The sequence below is a fragment of the Rhizopus delemar genome, genomic scaffold, assembly GCF_000149305.1.
Source record: "Rhizopus delemar RA 99-880 supercont3.12 genomic scaffold, whole genome shotgun sequence".
NCBI classification, from domain to species: Eukaryota; Fungi; Mucoromycota; class Mucoromycetes; order Mucorales; family Rhizopodaceae; genus Rhizopus; species Rhizopus delemar.
This window is the reverse complement of record NW_027137838.1, coordinates 1,550,993-1,572,925: the sequence shown is the minus strand read 5'-3', so window position 1 is coordinate 1,572,925 and position 21,933 is coordinate 1,550,993. Positions and strand designations below refer to the sequence as shown.

Here is a 21,933-nt window from a genome sequence, read left to right as displayed (position 1 = left end):
GTATTTATTTACTAATATAACAAAAACTCACAAATAAGAAGAATACTGGGAAATCCAGTATTTGAAGAAATAGTTTCATGGGACAGTTCAGGTACCAGCTTCTTGATTAAAGATATGGATGCTTTTACCAAAATAATATTGCCTCAACACTTTAAGCACTGTAATTTTGCAAGTTTTATACGTCAATTGAATAAATATGATTTTCATAAAATAAGAAATAAAAAACAAGTAAACGCACACACATATAAGGTATGCACAATAACATGTAAACCACGTATCTTGAGTAGGTCTGGAAGTTTAAGCATGAAAATTTTAAAAAAGATTGTCAATATTTATTAGAGAAAATAAAAAGAAAATCAAGTATAAAGCATCCTGAAAGAGAAGAAAAAGATGTAAAAAATAACATAGAAAGCCTTCAAAGCCAAATAAAGCAAATGAAAGAGTCGTTTCATCATCTAAAGCTCAATTTGGAAAAAGCACACGAAAACGATCAAATGATTACAGCTGAACTAGTGCACTTTCAACAAAGCTTGGTTAAAAAGGACGACATATTAAAGCAATGTATACAGCAATTATGTACTCCAGACACAAATAATAATAACTCCCTTACTCATGTATTGGACCAGTTACAACAACAGCAACAATACCTTGCTACCAGTAGTAAAGAACAGAATAAAATAGTGATTGATGTTAATTGGACAACATCACCTCGAGTATTATTAGTGGATGATGATTCTGTCTATAGGGATATTTGTGGTAGAATGTTGACAATCATGAAATGTATTGTAGATTATGCAAAGGATGGATTTGATGCGCTTAATAAACTGAATGTGAATAAATATGATTTGATATTGATGGCAAGTAAATTAGATTACATTTAAACACTCGCAAATAACACATTCAGCATAGGATATCATAATGCCTAATATGGATGGCATTGCAACCACACAAAGCATAAGACGTTTTGACTCTGCGATCCCTATTGTTTCCATGACATCCAATTTCACTCAAGATGACATTATGACATATATTAATATCGGCATGAATGACATTTTGCCAAAGCCATTTTTAAAAATTACTTTATATGATATATTAGAAAAGCACTGTGCTCATCTGAAGGCACTTTATTAACATTTTCTGTGAATAATGGATTTTCCAAATTCTTCGTATTCCTTTTTTGATATCCACAATTGATGAAATGTACCTAATGAAGCCAGGATAGATCCGCCTAGCCAACTACTACTTTTACGTTCTACTGTATTTCCTGATGCATGGATCTTGATTTTACTCTATAAAAGCATATTAGTATGACATGAAAACATACGATTAGGACGTACTCCTGGTGCTTTTAAAGGTAATTCATAATTTAATCTTTCGTTAAATCCATTTAATAAACTATTTCCTCCAGTAACAACAATATTGTTTAACAACAGTGGACGAAGATCCGCATCACAACTACTGGCGCTGTTATAAACCATTTCATGTACTCCAACATATTCTGTTTCCTATATTATATCATAAATACATACACAAATTACAATTCACTATACTTTACTTGGCCAAATTGTAATTTAGGTTGAAAGAATATCTCTGATAATTTATATCTTTCAATGCCAAACTCTTGGTGATATCCATCAGGAAATTCAAATGATTTTTTAGCTTTTAATTCTAATTGGCTAATAAACTAATATCAGAGCAGCCCTTTTCTTTCTTTTACTAGTTTACCTTTCATCAAATGTCACATCTGATATTTCGCACATTGTTTCTTTAAATTCGTTTAAAACTCTCTACAAAACCATGTTAGGCATCACACACATCCACTCTTGTTGCATATTTACATTCACTTGACTCTCATGAAAGCTTTCTGTTCTTCCACTCAACTCTTTCAACTCTATCTCTGGTAATTGCCCTGCGTCAACCGTCTTCTTTTTAGCAATCGCATAATGCGGTGTCACTTTATACTGTAACTCTTGTTCCAGATGTTGTTTGATGTGTTCTGTCAATAGATCGCCTGCCACAGGTTGTCGCAAAATTCCCTTTTTCAATACATAGCCTTCAAAGACAGGCACCGCACTGGTGGCGCCTGCTCCTGAATCAAGTACAAGTGCTGTTCCTCTTCCAACAGAAAATCTATGCAAAAACATAATTAGTAGGATAAATCAACGTTGAGAGAACATGAGGACATACGCAGTCAGGACAGCATCGGGAACAAGATAAAAGGCAGGAAAATGAAACTTTTCAAATGCCATTTCCATTGTCTTTTCTCGATTTTCACTGGTATTCCAAGCTGGTTCAGTACACAAGAGAGGATGTTCTTCAGGTTGAATTCGCAACATGGAGCGAAATGCTGTATCCCACACATGTTCTACCGCTTCCCAATCTTCAACTACCAAATAATTTTAGTTTACATTTTTTTGGGCGTGAACAAGTATATAGCTGTACTCATGCCGTCTTTCAAAGGATGGGTAATGTTCAAGTTGCTTTTAAACTTGTTGATTTTATTATCGCCAATGTAATATTCACGTTTCTTGGTTTCTTCCATCGACACATCCTCTCCATCTTGTCCTTCTGTGTATCCAATTTGAGTGGGGAACATGACGCGAGGTGTGTCTTCTCCAGCATAGCCTGCGCGTGTTGAACAGGTGCCCATGTCAATAACAAGTGCATTGACTTCATCTGTTGATTGTTTTAATATATTTGAAAGCTTTATTGTTTTGATTGAAAACTAACCTCCTCCGTAAGCAACCATGAGAGAAAGTGTGTTTTATAATTTAAAAAAAAAAAAAAAAAGAATAGTTTTCGAAAAAGTCACGCTTTATTTTAGGATGCGCATTGGTCTGACTACAGTACGTTAAGTAACAAGAATTAATAGGATATCAGTGTGAATTTATTCTATCTTTAAATAAAGCAATAAGCAAAATGAATCAATGATAGCGCTTAATTAGAATTGATGTATATTTTCTTTTCTTTCTTTTTTTGGGTATCTTTTTTATATGTTTTTTTTCAAGGATAAACAAGAACGCCAGGCTAAGAGATACGCATACAAGCTCTAGGCAGTAATAAGTTGTGTTTTGAGTCATAAAAGATAGTTATACAACATGATGCTGATAATATAAATCAGCTAAAATATGAAGTTTTTTGTTTGTTTCTATCTATACAGCATCTTTGTTCTGGTTTATATCCATTGCGGCACTTCTCCCAATATATTCTATCTTGACATTTGTAATTTGCTGGTATCATCACTGACTCTTTTTATTCAATTGGAAGCTAATCCATTGAGTACCTTATGTATCCTTTAATAATAATAATAAAAAAAGAGGATTTTCCAAGGAAGATTGCAACAACCGCTTAGTACAACGTCAAGATATATTTCATGGCATGCAGTTAAGGGTGGCTGTGGTTATAGAGTCACATAGATCATTGCTCTTTTGGCTTCCTACTATACTTTTTATTTCCCTAAAATCAAATATTACATACTTAACTCTTGGGAGCAATTGGCTGTTTATATAGTATCAATTTGACAATATGACTAGTGATACAGCTTACATTAAACTTATCAAGTCATTTATGATTGATTAACAGCTCTTTATCTTTTCACCTAATTAAGCTGTCAGTTTACCCTCTAAAAATAAGAAGGGATAGCTTTTGCACTTGTCTATGGTTATAAAGAAAGCAGTTGAATTTAAAATGATGCTCAAATTCTGCTCTTTCAGCTCACAATTTTACTAAACATGAACAGCCCTTCTTTGTACAGTTGTTGGCAATGTAGCTAAAGATATAAGTAACATTGATTACAGGGTTATTGTTTGCTATCGTGCATCTGAGTGCTGAATATAGACCATACAACATAAAGAGGTTGCTTCATAAAAAAAAAAAAAAAAAAAAAAAAAAAAAATATATATACCTTTTGTAAGCAAGTAAATAGCAATTAATCAAGATATGATTTATTCTATGATATGCAAAAATTAGTATTTATTGGTTATGATAAACTTATACTTTTTCTATTTCAACATACATCATCAATATTAAAAGTTTGTGTATGGTTTCTATTCTAAGTTTTCCTTTTGCTAATGTTATTCTAATAAAGTGATTGTCGATTATGGAAAATGCTTGCTAACATTTTATGGTATACTCTTGGAGTTGCTGTTGGTGCTCTGGTTGATAAAAAAAATGAACAATCAAAAGAACAAAGTTTAGAAAGGCCTGAAGATGAAACGAACCAAAATGTTACTTTTTCAACAGAAATAAAGCATGAATTAAAAAATGGAACTACAGTAACAATAACTCAGCACTATGAGGCCAAGAATAATGACAAAACCACAGGAAATGGAAAAAAGAAAAAAAGACAGAAAAAGAAAAAAAATAAGCAGGTTAGCATCATTTTTTCCATGCATATGCAAGATTAATGTTCGCATTTGATAGGGAAATCCGAATTATACAAACGAAAGTAACAAGGAGCTGAACATGGTTATTCTTCAGTCATCTGAACATCAAAAGAAGAACAACAATTACAAGAAAAAGAACGGAGGGCGAAAAGGTAAACAAGATAATACCGAGACTTTGGGTAAAGCTAAACAGTGCTAATCAATCGCATTATGATAAAAGGGACTTGAGCCTAGTTTTTAAAAACCAATGTAATTGCAGCAATAATGGCTATTAGCAAAATTAGGTGAACCATTCAATTGTATTGCACTCATGTAATCTATCCTGATCATTCAGAATCCATAAATAAAAATATTATTCTATAAACATAGTACACGTCATCTATTGAGAGATATTTGATTTCTAATCTTGTTCTTGGAGCATATCGCTTTATCAAAAGTTTTTTTGGGTGCAACTGACTAAAACAGACACAGTGGTAATTTTTAAATGTTGAAAACTATAAAGGACGTTTATTATAATAAATCACTATAACTTGACATCCTCCATAAACTCTTCATCTTCATCTTCACTCGAAGTAGCATCCTCTGCTGATTTCTCTGTTGAGTTTTGTTTTTCAGCTGCTGAAGGTCTTTGCTTATATTCTTGTTTCAATTGATAATTGCCAGCATAAGGGCCTCTCTTATTTAATATACAAATCTCTGATAAAATTTCTTTCAAGTATTGACTGGGTTGTTTCGTTTCTTCCAAAATACCCTTAAATGACCAATATGGGTATCTGTCGAATGCTGCAAAAAGTAAATCCATAAGTTCGTTCCTTGGCATACGTGTTGCTTTTTCTTTGTTGTCTGTTTTTGGTTTTTTGGATGTCTGCAAAATAATTAGCGAAATGTAAAAAAAAAAAAAGAAATACTTTATACTTACAACAAAGTCTGAGAAATCACTGGATGGCACAGCACTACTTGCACCTGGTACAAATACAGGTTGGTTGTTTTGTCCCAAGACTTGTGTTGTTCTTTGTGGTGTTCCTGCTTCTCGCACTCTCTTTCTCATAATATTTCTGTATGCATTGGCTTCTGTAGGTACAGCTACACATTCATGATGAACAGTGCCACTGATGGTCTTGCCATGTTCGGTTTGTGAAAAGACGAATTTGTTTTGTACTTCTGCTGATAATAGAGATATGCTATATTCCTTTGGAATGTGAGATGTCATTGTGTTTTCTGGTAAAACAAGTGAGATCTAGTGCAGTAATAAGTGTTAGGGTTTCAATCATGCTTTTTTATATAAAGTTGCAACATACTCTTGATGATTTTCCTGGTGGTTGTCTGGAATAAGAAGAAATATGAAATTAGAATAATACAAATCATACATGTATTATACTTTACGCATCTTTGTAAATACGAAGGCTACCCAAATGTACGTTGTCTTGATCTATATTCTTCCATGTTTCTGCAAGAAATTTTGGTACCTAATAGTAATTAATTACATGCTTAATTTTTTAGCTCGATTTAATTTACTTTAACTAGCCAAACTTTATTATCGGCTTGATCCAGCCTGAGATCTTCAGCATCATCTTCATCTATAACTTCTTCTAATGGTCCAGGATCGTCTTCAAAAAGAGCATCAACATCTTCATGATCAGACATAATAATTATCAAAAATAAAGAAAAATAAAATAAAAAAAAGTAGTAGCAAACATATAAAAAATGACGTAAAGTCACTGTCACAAATTTTTCCACCTAAAAGCGAAACTTTTTTTTGTTTTTTGACTTTATAGACAACATTCACCAACATTGTAATGAAAACCATACTTTGATTATGATAAATATAGAATTAAACCAACCCATCAATGAAACTGCTATAAAAAGCAACATAGTTTATGCAACTATCCACAACTGTACTACAAGATAGAAAAGACAGAGTCAGCCATATCAAAACCTTCTTTTCAGAAAAACCTAAAAGAAATGATGCTGGAGACTAAAAACTCTTGCGAATATTGCTTTTTTTTTTAAAGAAAAAAAAATCAAATCTTAAGAGTTTTTGATAGAGATTGGCTTTCTTAATTTTTGCAGGAATCAACCAACCTACCAATCGTCTGCTTATCTAGTACAAAGTCATACGCAACTTACTAAAAGTAGTGATAAATGATCTATGGATTGACACAGAAAGCTTTGAGCAAATCAAATTGAGAAAAAAAAAAAAGACATCAAAATATAAACAGTTGAAAAAGTTCAGGGACGAATGGTTTCATACTGATTTACTGGTGGCTCACTATAAACAACTCAAATTGGAAACAGTCAGCGAATAATATTCTTTTTAACACTACATGGTCTTACAGATTCAAGAACTTATGATGTCTGATCTATTAAAGACAAAGTAAAATCATGTTATCATAAACATAAAACTTCTTTTTTTTTCCGAGTATAGATCACTTAAAGTAACACACACACAGAGAGAGAGAAGCTCATGATAAATACTCTTTTTTTTTCGTGTGAAATAAAAGCGCAGATTTCTTGAATTTCTACCATAAAAGAAGCCGATATTTTATCGCGCACAATTTCCAAATTCACGTAAAAGGATCACACTAAATTTTTCATATTGACATTGACAAAGCACAATGCATTACAAACTAAAATGAGGTTTTGTTGGGTCAGAACAGTTTCCAACTAAAGAGCTTTCTTCTTTAAATGTGTTACTATTCTAGTTTATCAAGATAATTTCCTTTTTTTTTAGCAGAGTAAAAGCACAATGGGATCATCTTTAAAGAAAGAAAGGAATAAAAAGAAAGGTTGATTGTATGACAGCTACCTTGAATCATTCTTTTTCATTCTTCAAATCGACAGCGTTTCTTGCGTTATTTTCCTTTACCTGTTCGACTCTATACAAGCAACAAGTCCTGGACTACTGAAAAGTCTTGATATGCAATGTTTGCTTTTAGTATCTTCTTTTTTCTTTTTCTTTTTCTTTTTTTTTTTTCAACAGACTATAAAAAGTAATACGACTATTGAAAAGAAGCAAGTGATGTTGTAAGACATAGTAAATACCAAATAAAGGTGGAAATTCCTATATATGGAATAGAATCTTTGGATCATTTAAAAAAGCAACAGTTACACATCTCCCATTTTTCTTTTTCATTCAAAGCGATTTGGATTGAAGTAATACAGACACACAAAATACGTGTGCGAAACTTTTTTTTTGATTCAACATCAAAACCAATATAAAAAAGGGAGAAATTTTCAATTTGTCCAAAAAAGCATTTCTTTTTCATAAAATGTCAACTGAACCAGCCATTGTGGTTAATGAAAAGGATGAAATAAAAGAATATTATGAGTCTGATAAAACAAGTCAAGTTGCAGTAGACACCGTTTCCAATAAACTGATTGAAGAATTTCAATTCACTTGGCGTGCTTCCATCGTGGGTTCTTTGCTCGGTTGTTTAGTTGGTAAGTAAAAGGGGGATGAGGCAACCACCGCTTTTTAACGCATTACGATATAAGCCGCATCCAACACATACCTTGGTTTAAAGATCGGATGGACCTTTGGTGCGTCCTTATTTGGTGCCATCTTTTCATTTGCCATCATCAAACCCATCTCTCGCGTGCTTCCTCCAAAATGGGGTGGAGGTCATTTTGGTCCCAAAGAAAACTGTACAGCACAATCTGCAGCAACCACCGCAGGTGGTCTCTCTGCTGGCTTTGTCTCTGGCATTCCTGCCATGTACAAGCTCGGTTTGATGAGCAATCCTCGAGAGGATGCCGTCGCTCTTTTGCTCTTTACCATCTCTGCTGCTTTCTATGGTCTCTTTTTTGCGGTTCCCTTGCGCTCCCATTTTGTGGTCAAGCAAGATTTAGTGTTTCCTACACCAAGAGCGGCTGCTGTCACCATCCTGTCTTTACACAACACGGTGGATGGTGAAAAGGCTGCGATGAAAAAGGCCATGTGGATGGGCATTTGGTTCATGGTCACCTTCATTTGGACTCTTATTTCTTATTTTGTACCCTTTTTTGATACGAGTAAGTCTGGATGATAAGGATACAGGGCCAAAGCTAACTCGGGTTGTTGTTAGTTCACATACTTTATTATATTGGCCATGCTACCAACTATGAACCTTTGATGAGTGCCAACCAAGACTGGAGCTGGTACTTTAAATGGGACTTTCCCTTCTTTGGTGCGGGCTTGATGACACCCGGATCGACTGTGCTTTCATTCTTTATCGGAACCCTTGTTGTCTACGGCATCATCGGTCCTTGTCTTGTGGCGACGGGTGAATTTGTAGCCCCGATGGGTTTCAATGCCGCCGGGGACACCACCAACCGATTCTTTTTATGGCCCGGGATTGCCCTGATGACCATCACGGCCTTTACAGAGCTACTGATCCACTATGACTCCCTCTGGCGCGGTATCAAGGGAGGTGTGCTCGAGCTCTATTCGGCAGCCATGCGCGGCGTCCATTTTTTCCAACGCATCGTCCTCCGCACCCAACTGACTGAGCAAGAGACCGACAAGTACAAGCGAACGCAAGATGAGAACGAGATCTTTCGACCGGAGGAATTGATCCCGGCCTCTTGGTGGATCGGAGGCACGTTTCTTTCGATCATCTTTACCTGTGCCATCATGGGTCGATACTTTGGCATGCCTGTCTATCAATCGATCGTTGCCATCATCTTGGGCTTTCTGTTTTCCTTTGTGGGTATTCAAGCGACGGGTGAGACGGACATTAACCCGACGGGCTCCATCGGTAAGATGTCACAGCTGGTGTTTGCCAAGATGCCTGCCGATAGCTTGCAGGCCGTCATGAAGAACAACCTGATGGCCGGAAACATCTCTGCCTCTGCTGCCTCTCAAGCGGTCGATATGGTCGGTGATCTCAAGACAGGCCAGCTCGTCGGCGCATCGCCTCGTTCCCAATTTTGGGCTCAGTTTGTTGCTTCCTTCTTTGCTATTGCCATCGCCGTCGGGTTATTCATCCTCTTTGCAGATGCTTATCCTTGCATTATTGATCAAAACCTGGATGCTGAGTGTGAATTTGGATTGGTCGCCGTCAAAGCCTGGGCTAGTGTGACCAAACTGTTGACGGGTACCTCAGAACCGCTGAGTCGCAACTCGATGATCGCTACCATCATCTGTGCAATCGCTGGTGTGGTCTTCCCCTTGGTCCGTCATTTCTTTGTACCCGAAAAATACCGCAAGTTTTATCCTTCGGTGAGTGCAGTGGGCATTGCCATGATCAATACTTCTCCTGAGGTTCCACTGGCCATGTTCATCGGTTGGGTGTCAGGAAAGATATGGAAGAGGCTCAGAAGAACAGCTTACGATGATCTGATGTACAGTGTAGCTGCTGGTATGATTGCTGGTCAAGGTATTTCAGCTATTCTTCAAGCTCTTTTCAAGATCACGGGTGTAAAGGGTGCTGTGATCACTGCTTCTTGCCCCATGGGTGAATGTTAAGAAGACAATACATATTTAAATGTGACAGCAATAATAATTCTATATAATAAATACTTTTAATATCTTTACCTACATCCAAGTGTCTGTTCAACACATCAAATTTCAATTTAGATAGTATAAAATTGATATACAACCTCATACTGTATAGACAGCAGATAGAATGCCAAGTTGAAACGAATAAATATATGAGTACAATGAATGCCCTTTATATTCAAGATGAAATTAAGGTGTGTTTTTTTTTGTATCTTACTTTAAATTAAAGTGACTGGGGTATAAAAACATCAGCTCATTCTTTTTCACCTCTTTTTCACTAATTATACAAATGAAGAATTCGCCAAAGTCTGTAATTAAAGGATGGTAAGAGAGAGTAGAGAATGCTTTTATGCATATATACTAAACTTACTTATAGGGCTGCATTATCTGTTTGTAATGATATAGACAACCAACAAAAAAGAAATTTATGAATAAACTCACCAATCAATTTATTTTAGTTGCCTTGGGTTCCTATTTAGTTTGTAAAGATTATACACTTGCAAGATTAAAAGAATACACAAAAGACAACTCTGTTACATCAAGCGGAAAGACAGTGAATGATACAACTGAGGTACAGCAAGATGGACAATTACGTCGTTCTGTCAACAGAAGTCTTTCATAATAAACAAAAAAAAAAATTACTGCGTATTTTTTTTAAGCAAAATCTTTTTTTTAAAATCAAGTATGTTTCTAAATAAAAAATGTTTTGCATAGACATGGTATTTCTCCACTGTTTATGTATACATGGACCCCCCCCTTTTTTTTTGACTAACGGACAATCAGCACACTAGATGCCCAAAAGGATAAAGCTACTTTGTCAGGAGCTGTCTTTTCGGAAGGACAATTTCGTCTCCGATTGGCCAATGTTTGCCTGATCACTTGCAAAAGATTTATTGTTTAAAATGGGTAGCTAATTAGCCAAGGGAAGACTATAAAGCCACTTGTTAAAGAAGTCTAATGAGTTCTCTGGTTGATCAAAGGGAACCATATGACCAGCATTGAAAACCTTTAAGAACGTGAGATTATCAAAAGAACGAACATCACCCGCTTGATGTCCAGTGAGATCACTAAACCAAGGCTTTGTAAGTGCATTGTTGTATCCTTCCTTTCCTTTCCATTTCATTTCTAAACTCCATTCCAAGTTACCGACCCTATCTTTACTTCAGTATTTCCTATTTGTATTTTTATTCAATCTTACCAATTACAAATCCAATCCATTTCACCTAATTGAATAATAATTAGATATTAATCAATCTCTTCTATTCAACTTACCAACATAAAGTAATACACGTACGCCTGCCTCTAATGTTTCTGCTACTTTGGTTGAAAAGTCAAGGCCGCTGATATTTCCATTTTAGTAAAAAATAAACGGTTTTGGAAATCAAATTTACCCATCGCCTGTTTGACCAAATCGACTGCCAACCGAGTTACTGCAACTTTCGTATTTGACAACCTCAGGATCCACACCCAAATTACTCTTGACTTGAGGGCTATTGGCATAGAATTGAATAGAATCAATTTGTTTATAACATAGCCCACTATCCCCTTCACACTTCATGCGAATGTCGTAGGGATTCAATCCAGTGTTGTCAAAAGGACCCGTTTGGGAACTTTCACAATAAAGATTAGCAGGAAGACAGGTGAGAGCAGAGGGAAATCTGTAACAGGCATTCATCAAGGTTTCACAGCGAGAGTATTTTGATTTTAAATTCTCACAAGTTTCTTCATCAAAGATAGGTTGGTCTGCTATTTATCAGTCTCACTTTCTATCTAAATCACTCATGACTTACATTGTGTGTAATTTGTACAACCAAAAGTTGCATATTCCCTGAATTGGGTACGGGGACTGGTCCATCCATTACCGATCAACATCGATTGATAGTTAATTTCTAAAAATCCATTTTCAGTCGCATTCTCATTCTGGCGAATGATTTCACTTGAAATAGCAGGAAGATAGTGACCAGCTACAGATAATAGATAAGCATACAGAAATAGTGACACAAACAAGAATATAGACACTTGCCATAGGATTCTCCGGATATATGGAAGGGATTGGAAGCATACTGTTTATATTCATCCAAGAAAAGCTGTAAGAACGCATAGACATCACGAGCAGATTCTTCGGTGCTCTTGACCTTTGTCTTTCCATAACTATAGCCTACATTGACAGGCTATTGTATGTTTATTTAATTTTTGTTATTATTATTTAATGATAGCATTTACCTGGTCTAAAAAGACAACATTGGCAGCAGTATTCCAACTATAAGGGTTTCGAATGGTTCCATTCCCTTCACTATTGATCAGACAGGGACTGTGAAAAGAGATGAGAAAAAGATGTGTTTCAAAAGAAGCAAGGGAAATCTATTTACCCGAGTTCCATCCATAATCCCATCATGGAAGAACAACCTGGTCCACCATTTAACCACAAAACGAGTGGATCATTTTCAGGGTCTGTTCTTGATTCTGTGAAATAGAAAAAATAATGATCGTCTGTATCATGTTTATCGATGTAACCAGAATACTATGCAATGAATAGTCTTATTTTGCTGTTGTTTTCATCTGTCAGTTATTTACCTGTGTATTATTTTCACACGATGTAGGTTGCTTTATTCTGACAGTATATCCCTCTACGTTCTTATTGCTCAGCACACGATACCCCTGAGTTTCATAATTTTGTAAAACGGATTGCATAGGAGTGAATGCATTGATTCCAACTACGACTAACCCAGTTGTTATCAATGAAGCTATCTTTTTTGAAAATAGCATTTTGTTGTTTGAGAAAGAAAAAAAAAATTATAAAAATAAAGCAGCTTTGGTTTTTATTTTTTCATTTTTTTAAATAGCGAAAAGTGTCTCACAGTCTTAAATTGATTGAGGTTATACAATGCGAATCAATTGAGAAAAAGAATGGGGTACAGCATCTTATTGTGTATACCATATCAAGAGTATTCATTTGTCAAGTCGTATAAGTCCAGTCTTAGAGACTGAGTTACAAAAAGCAGGTAAAGAAAGTGTTCTTTGTGAATACTGAAAAATCAATACATTTATACGTGAAAAATGAATTCAAAAGTTCAATATTAACCGTCCTACACTCCCTTGCAAACACTATCTCTTTTACTGTCATTTTGCTTTTATTTATCTCCAGCCACTAATAAGCATATGATACTAGCATATAGAAACAATACATTTTTTTATAAACTACAAAAACATGTACAAACTCAAATGAAAATTTGTTCTTTTTTTTCCCATCTTCTTTTCTTCTCCCTTTTCTTGATTTTTATACTTTGAGCGCCAAAAATTTATTTTTGGTTTGATGAAACTCCTTTTGCCTATAAAAAGATGAAAATAATAAAGTTCTCGTTGCTTCATGATTCATAATAAAACATTAGAAGAGAATGAAAAGGAGAAGCGAAAAAGGAGCTGTTTTTTATTGTTTTTTTTCTTCTTCTTTCTTTTGTGTATATTACGGTTTTATAAACTCCCTGTTTCACCTCCCCAAATGATTAAAAGTACATGACAATAAATAAAGTGTTGTTAAGCAGCCGTCGTCTCGTTCACTGACATGATTCGTTCATCATTTACCAAAGGAGCAAATCCAATCTGTCTTGTCTTTCCAAAATCAAAGACCACGACAAAATGACGGAGAAACATGTTTCCCAAAATGAACTCATTCTCTGAGGGAGTAAACAGAAAGAAGCAGGCCCCATCACTTTCACGTTTTGCAACCAGTTTAGATATAGGGATAGAAATGAAGACATTTTGACCTTGTGTACCAGGGAAATAGAGATTCAAGACATCACGGCTCGTTTCATATTCACAGTCCACGGCAAACAGACCAGTCAAGGCTTCGAATCGGCCGGGTGCGATGGTCTTGGCGAGATCAAGCGCTAAAGCGGCAGGAAGATACATAAAATTGGATCCGGTATCAATTCCTACAGGAGTCGGTTGATTGAATCGAAAATCGCGTGAAGTCGTCCTGTTCTTGAACTGGAAACCCAGCGTGTTGACAGCCCAGTGAGAGACAGCAGGTGCCACGGGTGTATAGACAAAGTCACCCTCAGGGCGTATCGTGTCGCCAAAGAGTACCCGGCCTTGATCGCCTTGACCGATCGCGACCGAAAAGACTGGTTTGGGTATCAAGCCTGATTCATAAAGCGAGACCGGGACAGGGTCATAGCCAGATCCACTTTGCAAGTACTGTATGGTGCCCTGTGGTAAACCGGCGCCCAAGATACCGTCCAAAAAGACCGTCTTGTTTCTTTGATGTGATATCGCACCCCTGTTGCTTTCGACCATGGCCAACTTCTGGTTCTGGATCGTGTAGCCGTCAGCCAAAGAAAGCACATCGGTAAAGTACAGTCCGGCCGCACCACCAATGCTGTACGTGATGTTGAATACCTCGTTGATGATCTGGCTGCTACTGTGGGATTCGATCGGGTTGTAGCGGTTGAGGAATTCTGGACAGCCATTGATCTCTAGACAACGGATTGAGGGAACCCAGGTATCTGCACTGCCTGTGTCAAACAGCAGTGTGAATTCTTTTGCTGGTGTGCCAATTTTGACTTGGATGCCCAACTCGCTCATGCCTACATCATTTAAAAGCGGTAGCTCAAGGCTACTTGATCGTTTTTGAAAAGAGTGTCTTTTGATGAATTGGAGTGGTAGATCGATGGGTTTCGGTGCTTGTGCAGTAGGTAAACATGTAATAACGGGTAAGAATAACAAAACGAGATTAATTAGTTGCATAAGTGAAAAAGGAAGGGATGAAATAAGCAGAAAAAGAAAGAAACACATGAATTAGTTTTTATACAAAATTTTTTTATTTTAGGATACATTGATTGCATTCAGGGGAAAAGAGGAGGTTGAACTTTTATTGTAGACTTTGTATCACACGTTCTTTGAATCCAAAAATTACTTAGTTTCTCTATATTTAATTCTTTTTTGTTGTTGTTATGATATACATCTCTGTTATATAAACTTGTATACATTAATTTATGACTTCACTTCAAACCCTCTCTTTTTCTATAAAACATAAATTAGAATTGACTTCTTTTCTATTCTTCCTTTGTGTGTGTGATGGTCGGAATTAGAAATAAATGATTTGTTACTAAACAGAAAACGCGCATATTTCTGTAAAAAGTATGCATAAAGTAAATTATGAACAAGCATAGCCTATTTAGTCTGACTTTGACTGATGGACTGTCAAGTTCGATCGGTTTTCATTTCCTTTTTCGTCTGCCACTGAGTATTAAATTCAACCAAATTAGGAAATTTATTTCTTAACATAATATCAGTCATTGCAAGGTGAACAAGACCAACATTGTTCCCTATAAAAACCAAGAAAATAGACTCTGAATGTTTAAAATGCTAAATTTTAATGATTTGGAAGAAAAAGAATAACATGCCAATACAATCATTAAAGAAAATGATGTTATAAGATCAACTTTTTTTTTTTTTAAAAAAAAAAAACAGACTACTAACAGTGCACTGAGAAAAAATTAAACCATACAGACCTACTAACTTGCTATTTATTTGGAATATTTAGTATAAAACAATTTTATTGAAACATTCCAATATATCCTTCAAGAGACCAGTGTCAATATTACAGTGGTACACTTTAATTCCACTAGATCTGTGTTACTAAATCATCTGGAAAAACTACCATATTTAGTAGAGGAGGAATATTATCACATTTTAGATAATGCTATACAATATTTGATTGAGCCTATAATTCTTATCTGTAGTTTCCTGCCAATTTTTTTATATTTGAGCGCCTTTGATGTACAGTAGTCCTGGATTACTTTTACAACTATGTCTACTAGCCGAATACCAGGTATTACGGGCTGCTTTATTATATAACATGTCGTTTATTAGTTACTGTCAAAAATAACTATTCCAATGCAAAAATCTATAATTCACTGATGTTGTTTTCTTTACTGCTAGCATGCCATTTTCATATTTGTCTGCTTTGTGCTACTCTCAAAATTGTCTACGCATCGGTAACTTGCAATAAAAAGCATTAAAATGAATATACTTTTGCTTCAAATTTTCGTTTATGCAAGCAAATAAGACGATAAAAAAATAAAATTAGCTTGGTGGACTATTTGAATCTATAAAGTTGGTCAGGTGCAGAAGAAAAACGTTTAGATAGGATTTTTATTGAGGCAGTTATTAAATTGATTAATGGAATGCTTAACAAAGTGTTGCAAATGTTCATCAGGAATAACCTCACTTGCTTCGGTGATTCTTGAGCTGAGGGCCTCAACATCACTGAACTTTGTACGCTTGACTTTGCTTTTCAAGCCAGCCCAAAATTGCGCAATAGGATTGAGCTCAGGTGAGTATGGGGGAAGATATTCTGAGATATATTCCTTCTGATGATGATTGGGTCTATCATGCTCGGTACGTGGATTAGAACATTGCTCATAATGATACAGTCGTTCCATCGCCAAAGGGCGGTTTTTGATTTTCCAAAGGACGGTTTTCATTTTTTCAAAAGTCGGATTCTTTTCTTTTGAGGTTCTTTTTCTTTTCTTAATAAGATGACCGCTCGGTTTTATTATGAAGACAGTCAAGGTAGGGTAGATGATGAGCAAGGGAATGGCGCTATAGACTGGAATGAGGAAGTCACTCCTTTTCATCTAAAAACTTTGACACGTATAAGAGAATATTGCAAAAAACAAGAAGATGCACAGTTATCATCTAAAGAAGACATAGAAAAACTTGATATTGATATGGAGGAAGTTATAGCCGTAGTTAAAAAGCAGATTAAGATTTATCATAGATACTCAAATGAGCAAAAGCTTCTGTTTGTGTACTATAATAGAATCAAGCTATTTAATGCCGCTAAATCTGGGCGCTCAGCAGGCGGCATAAACGAGCGAACAGCACAAAAATGGGCTAAAAAACTTAAGGAGGACAAAGACCGGAATATTTTTGAGAAGCAGACCAATTTGGTTAATAGAGCAAAACTACAATTAGATGATAGATACAAGCTTCACCTTCTAAACTTCTACGACGACTGCCCACAAGCACGAATAGTTGATGCGATAGACTTCCTCACCCAAAAATTCTCTGATCTTAGTGTGAAGAAGAGCATTGCCCATAACTTTCTGAAAGCTGAGTGCAATCTTTCCTTTAAAAAGCTGACAACTCAACCAGCTGCTAGAAATAATCCAGTCAAAATTCAGGATCGCATGGATTGGGTTCTTAAGTGGAGTGCAACAGATATGAACTATTTAGAAAATTGTGTTTTTGTTGATGAGTCCGGATTTAATATCAACATGAGGCCTCCTAGTGGATGGTCATTGAAAGGGAAGTCTGCTGTTACAGCTACTCCTACCGGAAGGGTTGTTTCTCACACTGTATTAGGTGCTATCACGGCAAAGTTTGTTGTTTCTACGGTACATCGAAATCCCCAAGAAGAATGCTCAAAACGAATCAAAATCGACTTTGGTAATCGTAAAAGGAAAGCACCAGCTGGAACCAAAAAGCTGACTTCAAAAGGTACTGTCACTGGTCATTATATGAAGTTTCTTGAAAAAACCATGGATGTGATGAATTGTTTTCCTGAGCTAAAAGATTATTATATTATAATGGATAATGCACCCATTCATACAGCGGGCCAAATTGATGAGATGATAGTTGCAAGAGGGTACAAGAGTATCTACCTTACTCCTTACTCTCCTGAACTCAATCCAATAGAGCAGTTTTGGGCAATTGTCAAAAATAAGGTTAAACAAAGTTCATTCGAAGCTACCGAAGATTTGGCTACTCGGATTACTGAAGCTTGCAATTCTGTTCCTCCTAAGTACCTACAAGCATTTGTTCAGCACTCTGTTAATTGTTTTGAAATGTGCTTACGTGGCGAGCCACTATGAATATTATTCATTTCAGGTAATAAGTTATTTTTTTATGGAAAAAAAAACCTTGAAAAGAATCCGAATGGAACGACTGTACTGTGCTTCCACTCTCAATTTACCAATTTTTTGAAAACGCTGCCCACTTTCTTGAATTATTTTACACATGTGTGAGGATAAATTGCCCAGAATAATGGGACTAACTTGGTCAAATGATTGAAGCTAACTTGCCCAACATTTTGAATATAAATTAACCGTAATTTACAAATAGTTTGACCAGCTTATGTTGGATAAAGTCTTTAAGTGTTTAATGATTAATCGATGTAATAAAAGAATAGTTTATTTTTTTTTTGCTTTTTAGGGGTACGGGAGAGTACAACATTCCCACTTGATAACCAATTTACAGGTGGATTTGAAGCTGGACGCTTTAAATTGCTGTGGCTATAGAGCGAAGTTGCTTCAATCTTGGTGGCAGTTTCTAAAGCAACCTCCTTCAAACATAACAAATGTTTAATCACGTTTGGGAGAAGTGACATTTGATCCAGGTTTTTGAATAACTTGATTTTTGATGTATTTATTATTCTGTAAAGCCTGGGAGAGGGGATATCCATGACATATGTTTGTACATTTTCGCCTTCACAGTGAATACCACAAACTTTAGGCTTCATAACCCCATTGATGATCAATTTGTTTAAAATTTCCTTCATCTGTTTGGCAAGTTTGACCAAATCTGATTCCACATTGGAGTTTTTTTCTGTGGGCTTAAACTCAGCAATTAAGACAACACATTTGATACTATCGGAGATGTTGTATACTGAGAAATCCGGCTTGAATGCACCATTATCGTTCCTTGAAAGCAGGCCGTTAGCCCATTTCATTTTGAAAAGAGGGTCCGAAGCAAATACAAATGACAGTAATGGTGACAGGTAATAATGAATGTAGCTGTCTTCATTTGAGTCGTCAGGTGGTCCATTGATTAGGACTGGGAGGACTTGTGTCAGAACTTGGCGGTGTGTAAATCTAAGAGATTCTTAGATTCACAAGCTTTTTGTAGGAATTGAGCGCACAATGACAGTGAAGAGATCCAATCAGCGGGACGAGATACCTCGATGCTCATACACCAACTATAGCAATTCAGCCCTTCTGTGAGGAAATAGCCATCAAATGATAACGTTGGTGCGAGCAGAGTATGTACTTTAGCTGGGAAGTACTTGCTAACAGAGTATGCCGAGTTTCTATCAAATATGTAAATATCATTCAGAGCATACCCAACAGTCCCTATTAAATTAACTTTAATACCCTGAAATCAAAAAGTTGTCACCCAACTGACCCTATTAGCGGCTCTATTAAGATTAATAGGTCTTAACATTTCGCCCAAAGGTATTAAATTTCAGACCTATTATCTTTCGTGTAATGTTGTATGTAAATCATCTTAATAATGGATCTTTAACTTTCTCGCTTATATGTCACTTCAGAATGCATTCAGTTGAGTTCTCTATACATTGAAAATGCAATAAGTTGATGGATAATTGCGTTTTTAGTTTAAGTAAAGATGAATTTTACTATGATAAACATTGCTGAATTTTCTGTCATATGAAAATATTCATCTACGCAGTTGGCAGAGTAATCATGGGTTTTGAAGTGCACAGAGTGATATCCGTAATCATAAGCTACTTGGTGGGTGGCATCCGTCATTTTCTGGTAAGGTAAAAATCTAATTTTGCTAGTAGTCTTGTACTTATAGTGAAGAAAGCGGTAATCCTTAAGTTAAATAACTTTCATAATACCAATAAATACGCTTCGACGCATTCTGAAGCGGCAGCAAAAAGTTTTTTTTTGTCGTAGGTTGTTGATTACAAGAAGCCATCTGCAATGAAACGAAGATGATCCCCGATGCAATGTTGGTTGACAACTTTATGACCACAAAGTGACCTGACATAGTGGGTTTCTTCGTCATATTCAAGATTAAAGCCTTTCAAAGCAAGAAGATATTAATTTGCTACGTTTTGGAACTGTTTAAACTTGCTGAATTGTTCTGCTATAGCTGCGTAAACATCGTCAGAGTTCATGTCAATTTTAAAAAATATAGTGTAGAAATTTTAATAGGATTTGGGTTAAAAGGGAACATAAAGTGACATCCTCACAAAAGGTATTAAATATTTAGCTCCGACCAATTAAAGTTAATCTAATACCCCCTCTACCGCTGGCTTTGCTCTCAGGGCGAGGAGGCGAATATCTGAGAGTTGTGCTGCATCAATGCGTTCAGCCAATTTCAGGTTTGCTTTCTTAAAATTAAGGTATAAATCAGAAATACAAACACCACCTAACATCCATTCTGATCTTGAAGTATCTTCAAACTCGGTTGCATCTTCCTCTTCCTCTTCTTCCTTTTCCTCATCTGAATTCGTAAATGTAAGGGGGTACTCACAAGTACGGTGAGGATAGTAGTGGATTGACAAATCTGATGGAATTTTGCCCTCTTCATCGTTTTCCTCGTTATATGGGCCTACTAAGTTCAGTGTAGGGCCGGATTCTCCTTCTTCTTCTTGGTGTATGGTGGTTTCTGTTGGCTGTGGTTGATTTAAATTTATGGTACCTGTGCCCAAATCATTAAATGCATTGATGACGCTAGAATCACCTGTTGTAGTGCTATACCTGATGTTTTAAGACTCTGTCTCAGGTGATTTTAATGATGATGACAAACGACGAGTTTCTATGCTTACAAAATCCGGTACATCACTTACTTCTAACTGAGCAACATTCTATTTCTGATTGGGTGATATTTTGCTCGGACCAGACGACATAATTTATTGGATCAACTGTAAGAGCAATTCTTTTTGAAGAGGCAAAGCCCCCTAAGTTCTTTCTGCTGGATTAGTCTCTCGTCTGACGGCACTGGTTCCAATTTTCATGGTCGTTTCCTGTTTGTTTGTTCGTGGGTTTAAGCCCTGTTATTAAAAAATGCTTCTTATGATGACCAGCTAAAAATGCGGCATTCGAATAATATCCTCGTACACAAAAAGCAATTCTTGAAAAAAAAAAAAAAAATCGACGTCATCATTTTAAAAACATACCTTTTAGAAAACTTGGTGATTGGATAAAAATTGATGGAAATGAAGGGGGTACTATCCCCGCTCAATAGGGTTTTCTCACTTTTTTTTTTTTTTTTCTTTGCAAACAAAACATCTCCCCACTCTAACTCAAATGGCTTCCTTATCTCGCTCATTTGCGTCTGCCATCGTCAACCGCACTTATGTCAATGTCCCTGCTTCTTCAAATGCAGTGAAGAGAATCTTCCATGCTTCTTCCAGCTCTGAAGAAGAACACCATGAATCTCACAACTCTCAACCCTTGTTGAGCACCTCAACCAAACAAAGATCTGTTGGTGGTTTAGTCAACAAATCAAATGTCAATGGTAAACAAAAAAAAAGAATTCTTTCCACCGAGAAAAAAACAGAATTGACTTATTTTTTTTTTGCGTAGTGGGTCCCTTCAACAAGCTTCAATTACGTCTCCACTCCACCACCTCTGTACCTGATTTTTCCAAGTACAAAAAGACCAAGAACAGCGGTGAAGCCAGCCGTAACTTTGCTTACATGATGATTGGTTCCACTGGTTTGGTGAGTGCTGCTGGTGCTCAAGCTACTGTTTCCGACTTTTTGGCCAATATGTCTGCCTCTGCTGATGTTTTGGCTTTAGCTAAGGCTGAAGTTGAGTTGGACGCTATTCCTGAAGGAAAGAATGTGACTATCAAGTGGAGAGGAAAGCCAGTCTTTATTCGTCACCGTACTGCAGCTGAAATTGATGAAGCTAACCAAGTGAGCATCAATGAATTGCGTGATCCTCAACAAGATGCTGAACGTGTCAAGGATCCTCAATGGTTGGTTATGTTGGGTGTCTGTACTCACTTGTAAGTAGCATGGAAAATAAATAGAAGAGAAAGATTAATGAAATATGCTATGTAGGGGTTGTGTGCCTATTGGAGAAGCTGGTGATTTTGGTGGATGGTACTGTCCTTGTCACGGTTCTCACTATGACATCTCTGGACGTATTCGTAAGGGTCCTGCACCCCTTAACCTTGAAATCCCAGGTAAACAGATTAAAAAAGCTTAATGCAGGCATTTTGCTAATTGATTTTTTTAAATAGAATACAACTTCCAAGAGGGTAAACTTATTATCGGTTAGAATTAAAAAAAGAGTTATTTTACAC

General features: G+C 36.2%; 9 protein-coding genes across 9 annotated transcripts; 3 read left to right on the top strand and 6 right to left on the bottom strand.

Moving 5' to 3' along the window:
• Positions 1–1,127: 1,127 nt before the first annotated feature.
• Positions 1,128–2,650, bottom strand: RO3G_13844 (uncharacterized protein; the record flags this gene model as incomplete). Its single annotated transcript, XM_067668428.1, has 6 exons — positions 1,128–1,289; positions 1,338–1,505; positions 1,556–1,676; positions 1,792–2,130; positions 2,188–2,386; positions 2,443–2,650. 6 exons carry the CDS (start codon positions 2,648–2,650, stop codon positions 1,128–1,130), a joined length of 1,197 nt encoding a protein of 398 aa, XP_067524529.1.
• Positions 2,651–4,908: 2,258 nt separating this feature from the next.
• Positions 4,909–6,029, bottom strand: RO3G_13843 (uncharacterized protein; the record flags this gene model as incomplete). The annotated part of the gene is made up of 5 exons (XM_067668427.1): positions 4,909–5,250; positions 5,305–5,622; positions 5,684–5,708; positions 5,769–5,851; positions 5,901–6,029. 5 exons carry the CDS (start codon positions 6,027–6,029, stop codon positions 4,909–4,911), a joined length of 897 nt encoding a protein of 298 aa, XP_067524528.1.
• A 1,625-nt stretch (positions 6,030–7,654) lies between these two features.
• On the top strand, positions 7,655–9,831 carry RO3G_13842 (uncharacterized protein; the record flags this gene model as incomplete). Its single annotated transcript, XM_067668426.1, has 3 exons — positions 7,655–7,826; positions 7,881–8,396; positions 8,450–9,831. The coding sequence occupies 3 exons, from the start codon at positions 7,655–7,657 to the stop codon at positions 9,829–9,831; spliced, it is 2,070 nt and encodes a 689-aa protein (XP_067524527.1).
• Positions 9,832–10,774: 943 nt separating this feature from the next.
• Positions 10,775–12,555, bottom strand: RO3G_13841 (uncharacterized protein; the record flags this gene model as incomplete). Its single annotated transcript, XM_067668425.1, has 9 exons — positions 10,775–11,015; positions 11,063–11,087; positions 11,137–11,204; positions 11,256–11,610; positions 11,655–11,828; positions 11,870–12,035; positions 12,088–12,175; positions 12,234–12,385; positions 12,439–12,555. The coding sequence occupies 9 exons, from the start codon at positions 12,553–12,555 to the stop codon at positions 10,775–10,777; spliced, it is 1,386 nt and encodes a 461-aa protein (XP_067524526.1).
• An 843-nt stretch (positions 12,556–13,398) lies between these two features.
• On the bottom strand, positions 13,399–14,610 carry RO3G_13840 (uncharacterized protein; the record flags this gene model as incomplete). The annotated part of the gene is made up of 1 exon (XM_067668424.1): positions 13,399–14,610. One exon carries the CDS (start codon positions 14,608–14,610, stop codon positions 13,399–13,401), a length of 1,212 nt encoding a protein of 403 aa, XP_067524525.1.
• A 2,537-nt stretch (positions 14,611–17,147) lies between these two features.
• Positions 17,148–17,744, top strand: RO3G_13839 (uncharacterized protein; the record flags this gene model as incomplete). Its single annotated transcript, XM_067668423.1, has 1 exon — positions 17,148–17,744. The coding sequence occupies one exon, from the start codon at positions 17,148–17,150 to the stop codon at positions 17,742–17,744; it is 597 nt and encodes a 198-aa protein (XP_067524524.1).
• A 336-nt stretch (positions 17,745–18,080) lies between these two features.
• RO3G_13838 (uncharacterized protein) lies at positions 18,081–18,601 on the bottom strand (the record flags this gene model as incomplete). The annotated part of the gene is made up of 2 exons (XM_067668422.1): positions 18,081–18,164; positions 18,350–18,601. The coding sequence occupies 2 exons, from the start codon at positions 18,599–18,601 to the stop codon at positions 18,081–18,083; spliced, it is 336 nt and encodes a 111-aa protein (XP_067524523.1).
• Positions 18,602–19,903: 1,302 nt separating this feature from the next.
• Positions 19,904–20,460, bottom strand: RO3G_13837 (uncharacterized protein; the record flags this gene model as incomplete). The annotated part of the gene is made up of 2 exons (XM_067668421.1): positions 19,904–20,372; positions 20,447–20,460. The coding sequence occupies 2 exons, from the start codon at positions 20,458–20,460 to the stop codon at positions 19,904–19,906; spliced, it is 483 nt and encodes a 160-aa protein (XP_067524522.1).
• Positions 20,461–20,927: 467 nt separating this feature from the next.
• RO3G_13836 (cytochrome b-c1 complex subunit Rieske) lies at positions 20,928–21,908 on the top strand (the record flags this gene model as incomplete). The annotated part of the gene is made up of 4 exons (XM_067668420.1): positions 20,928–21,138; positions 21,207–21,633; positions 21,689–21,813; positions 21,871–21,908. 4 exons carry the CDS (start codon positions 20,928–20,930, stop codon positions 21,906–21,908), a joined length of 801 nt encoding a protein of 266 aa, XP_067524521.1.
• Positions 21,909–21,933: the final 25 nt, after the last annotated feature.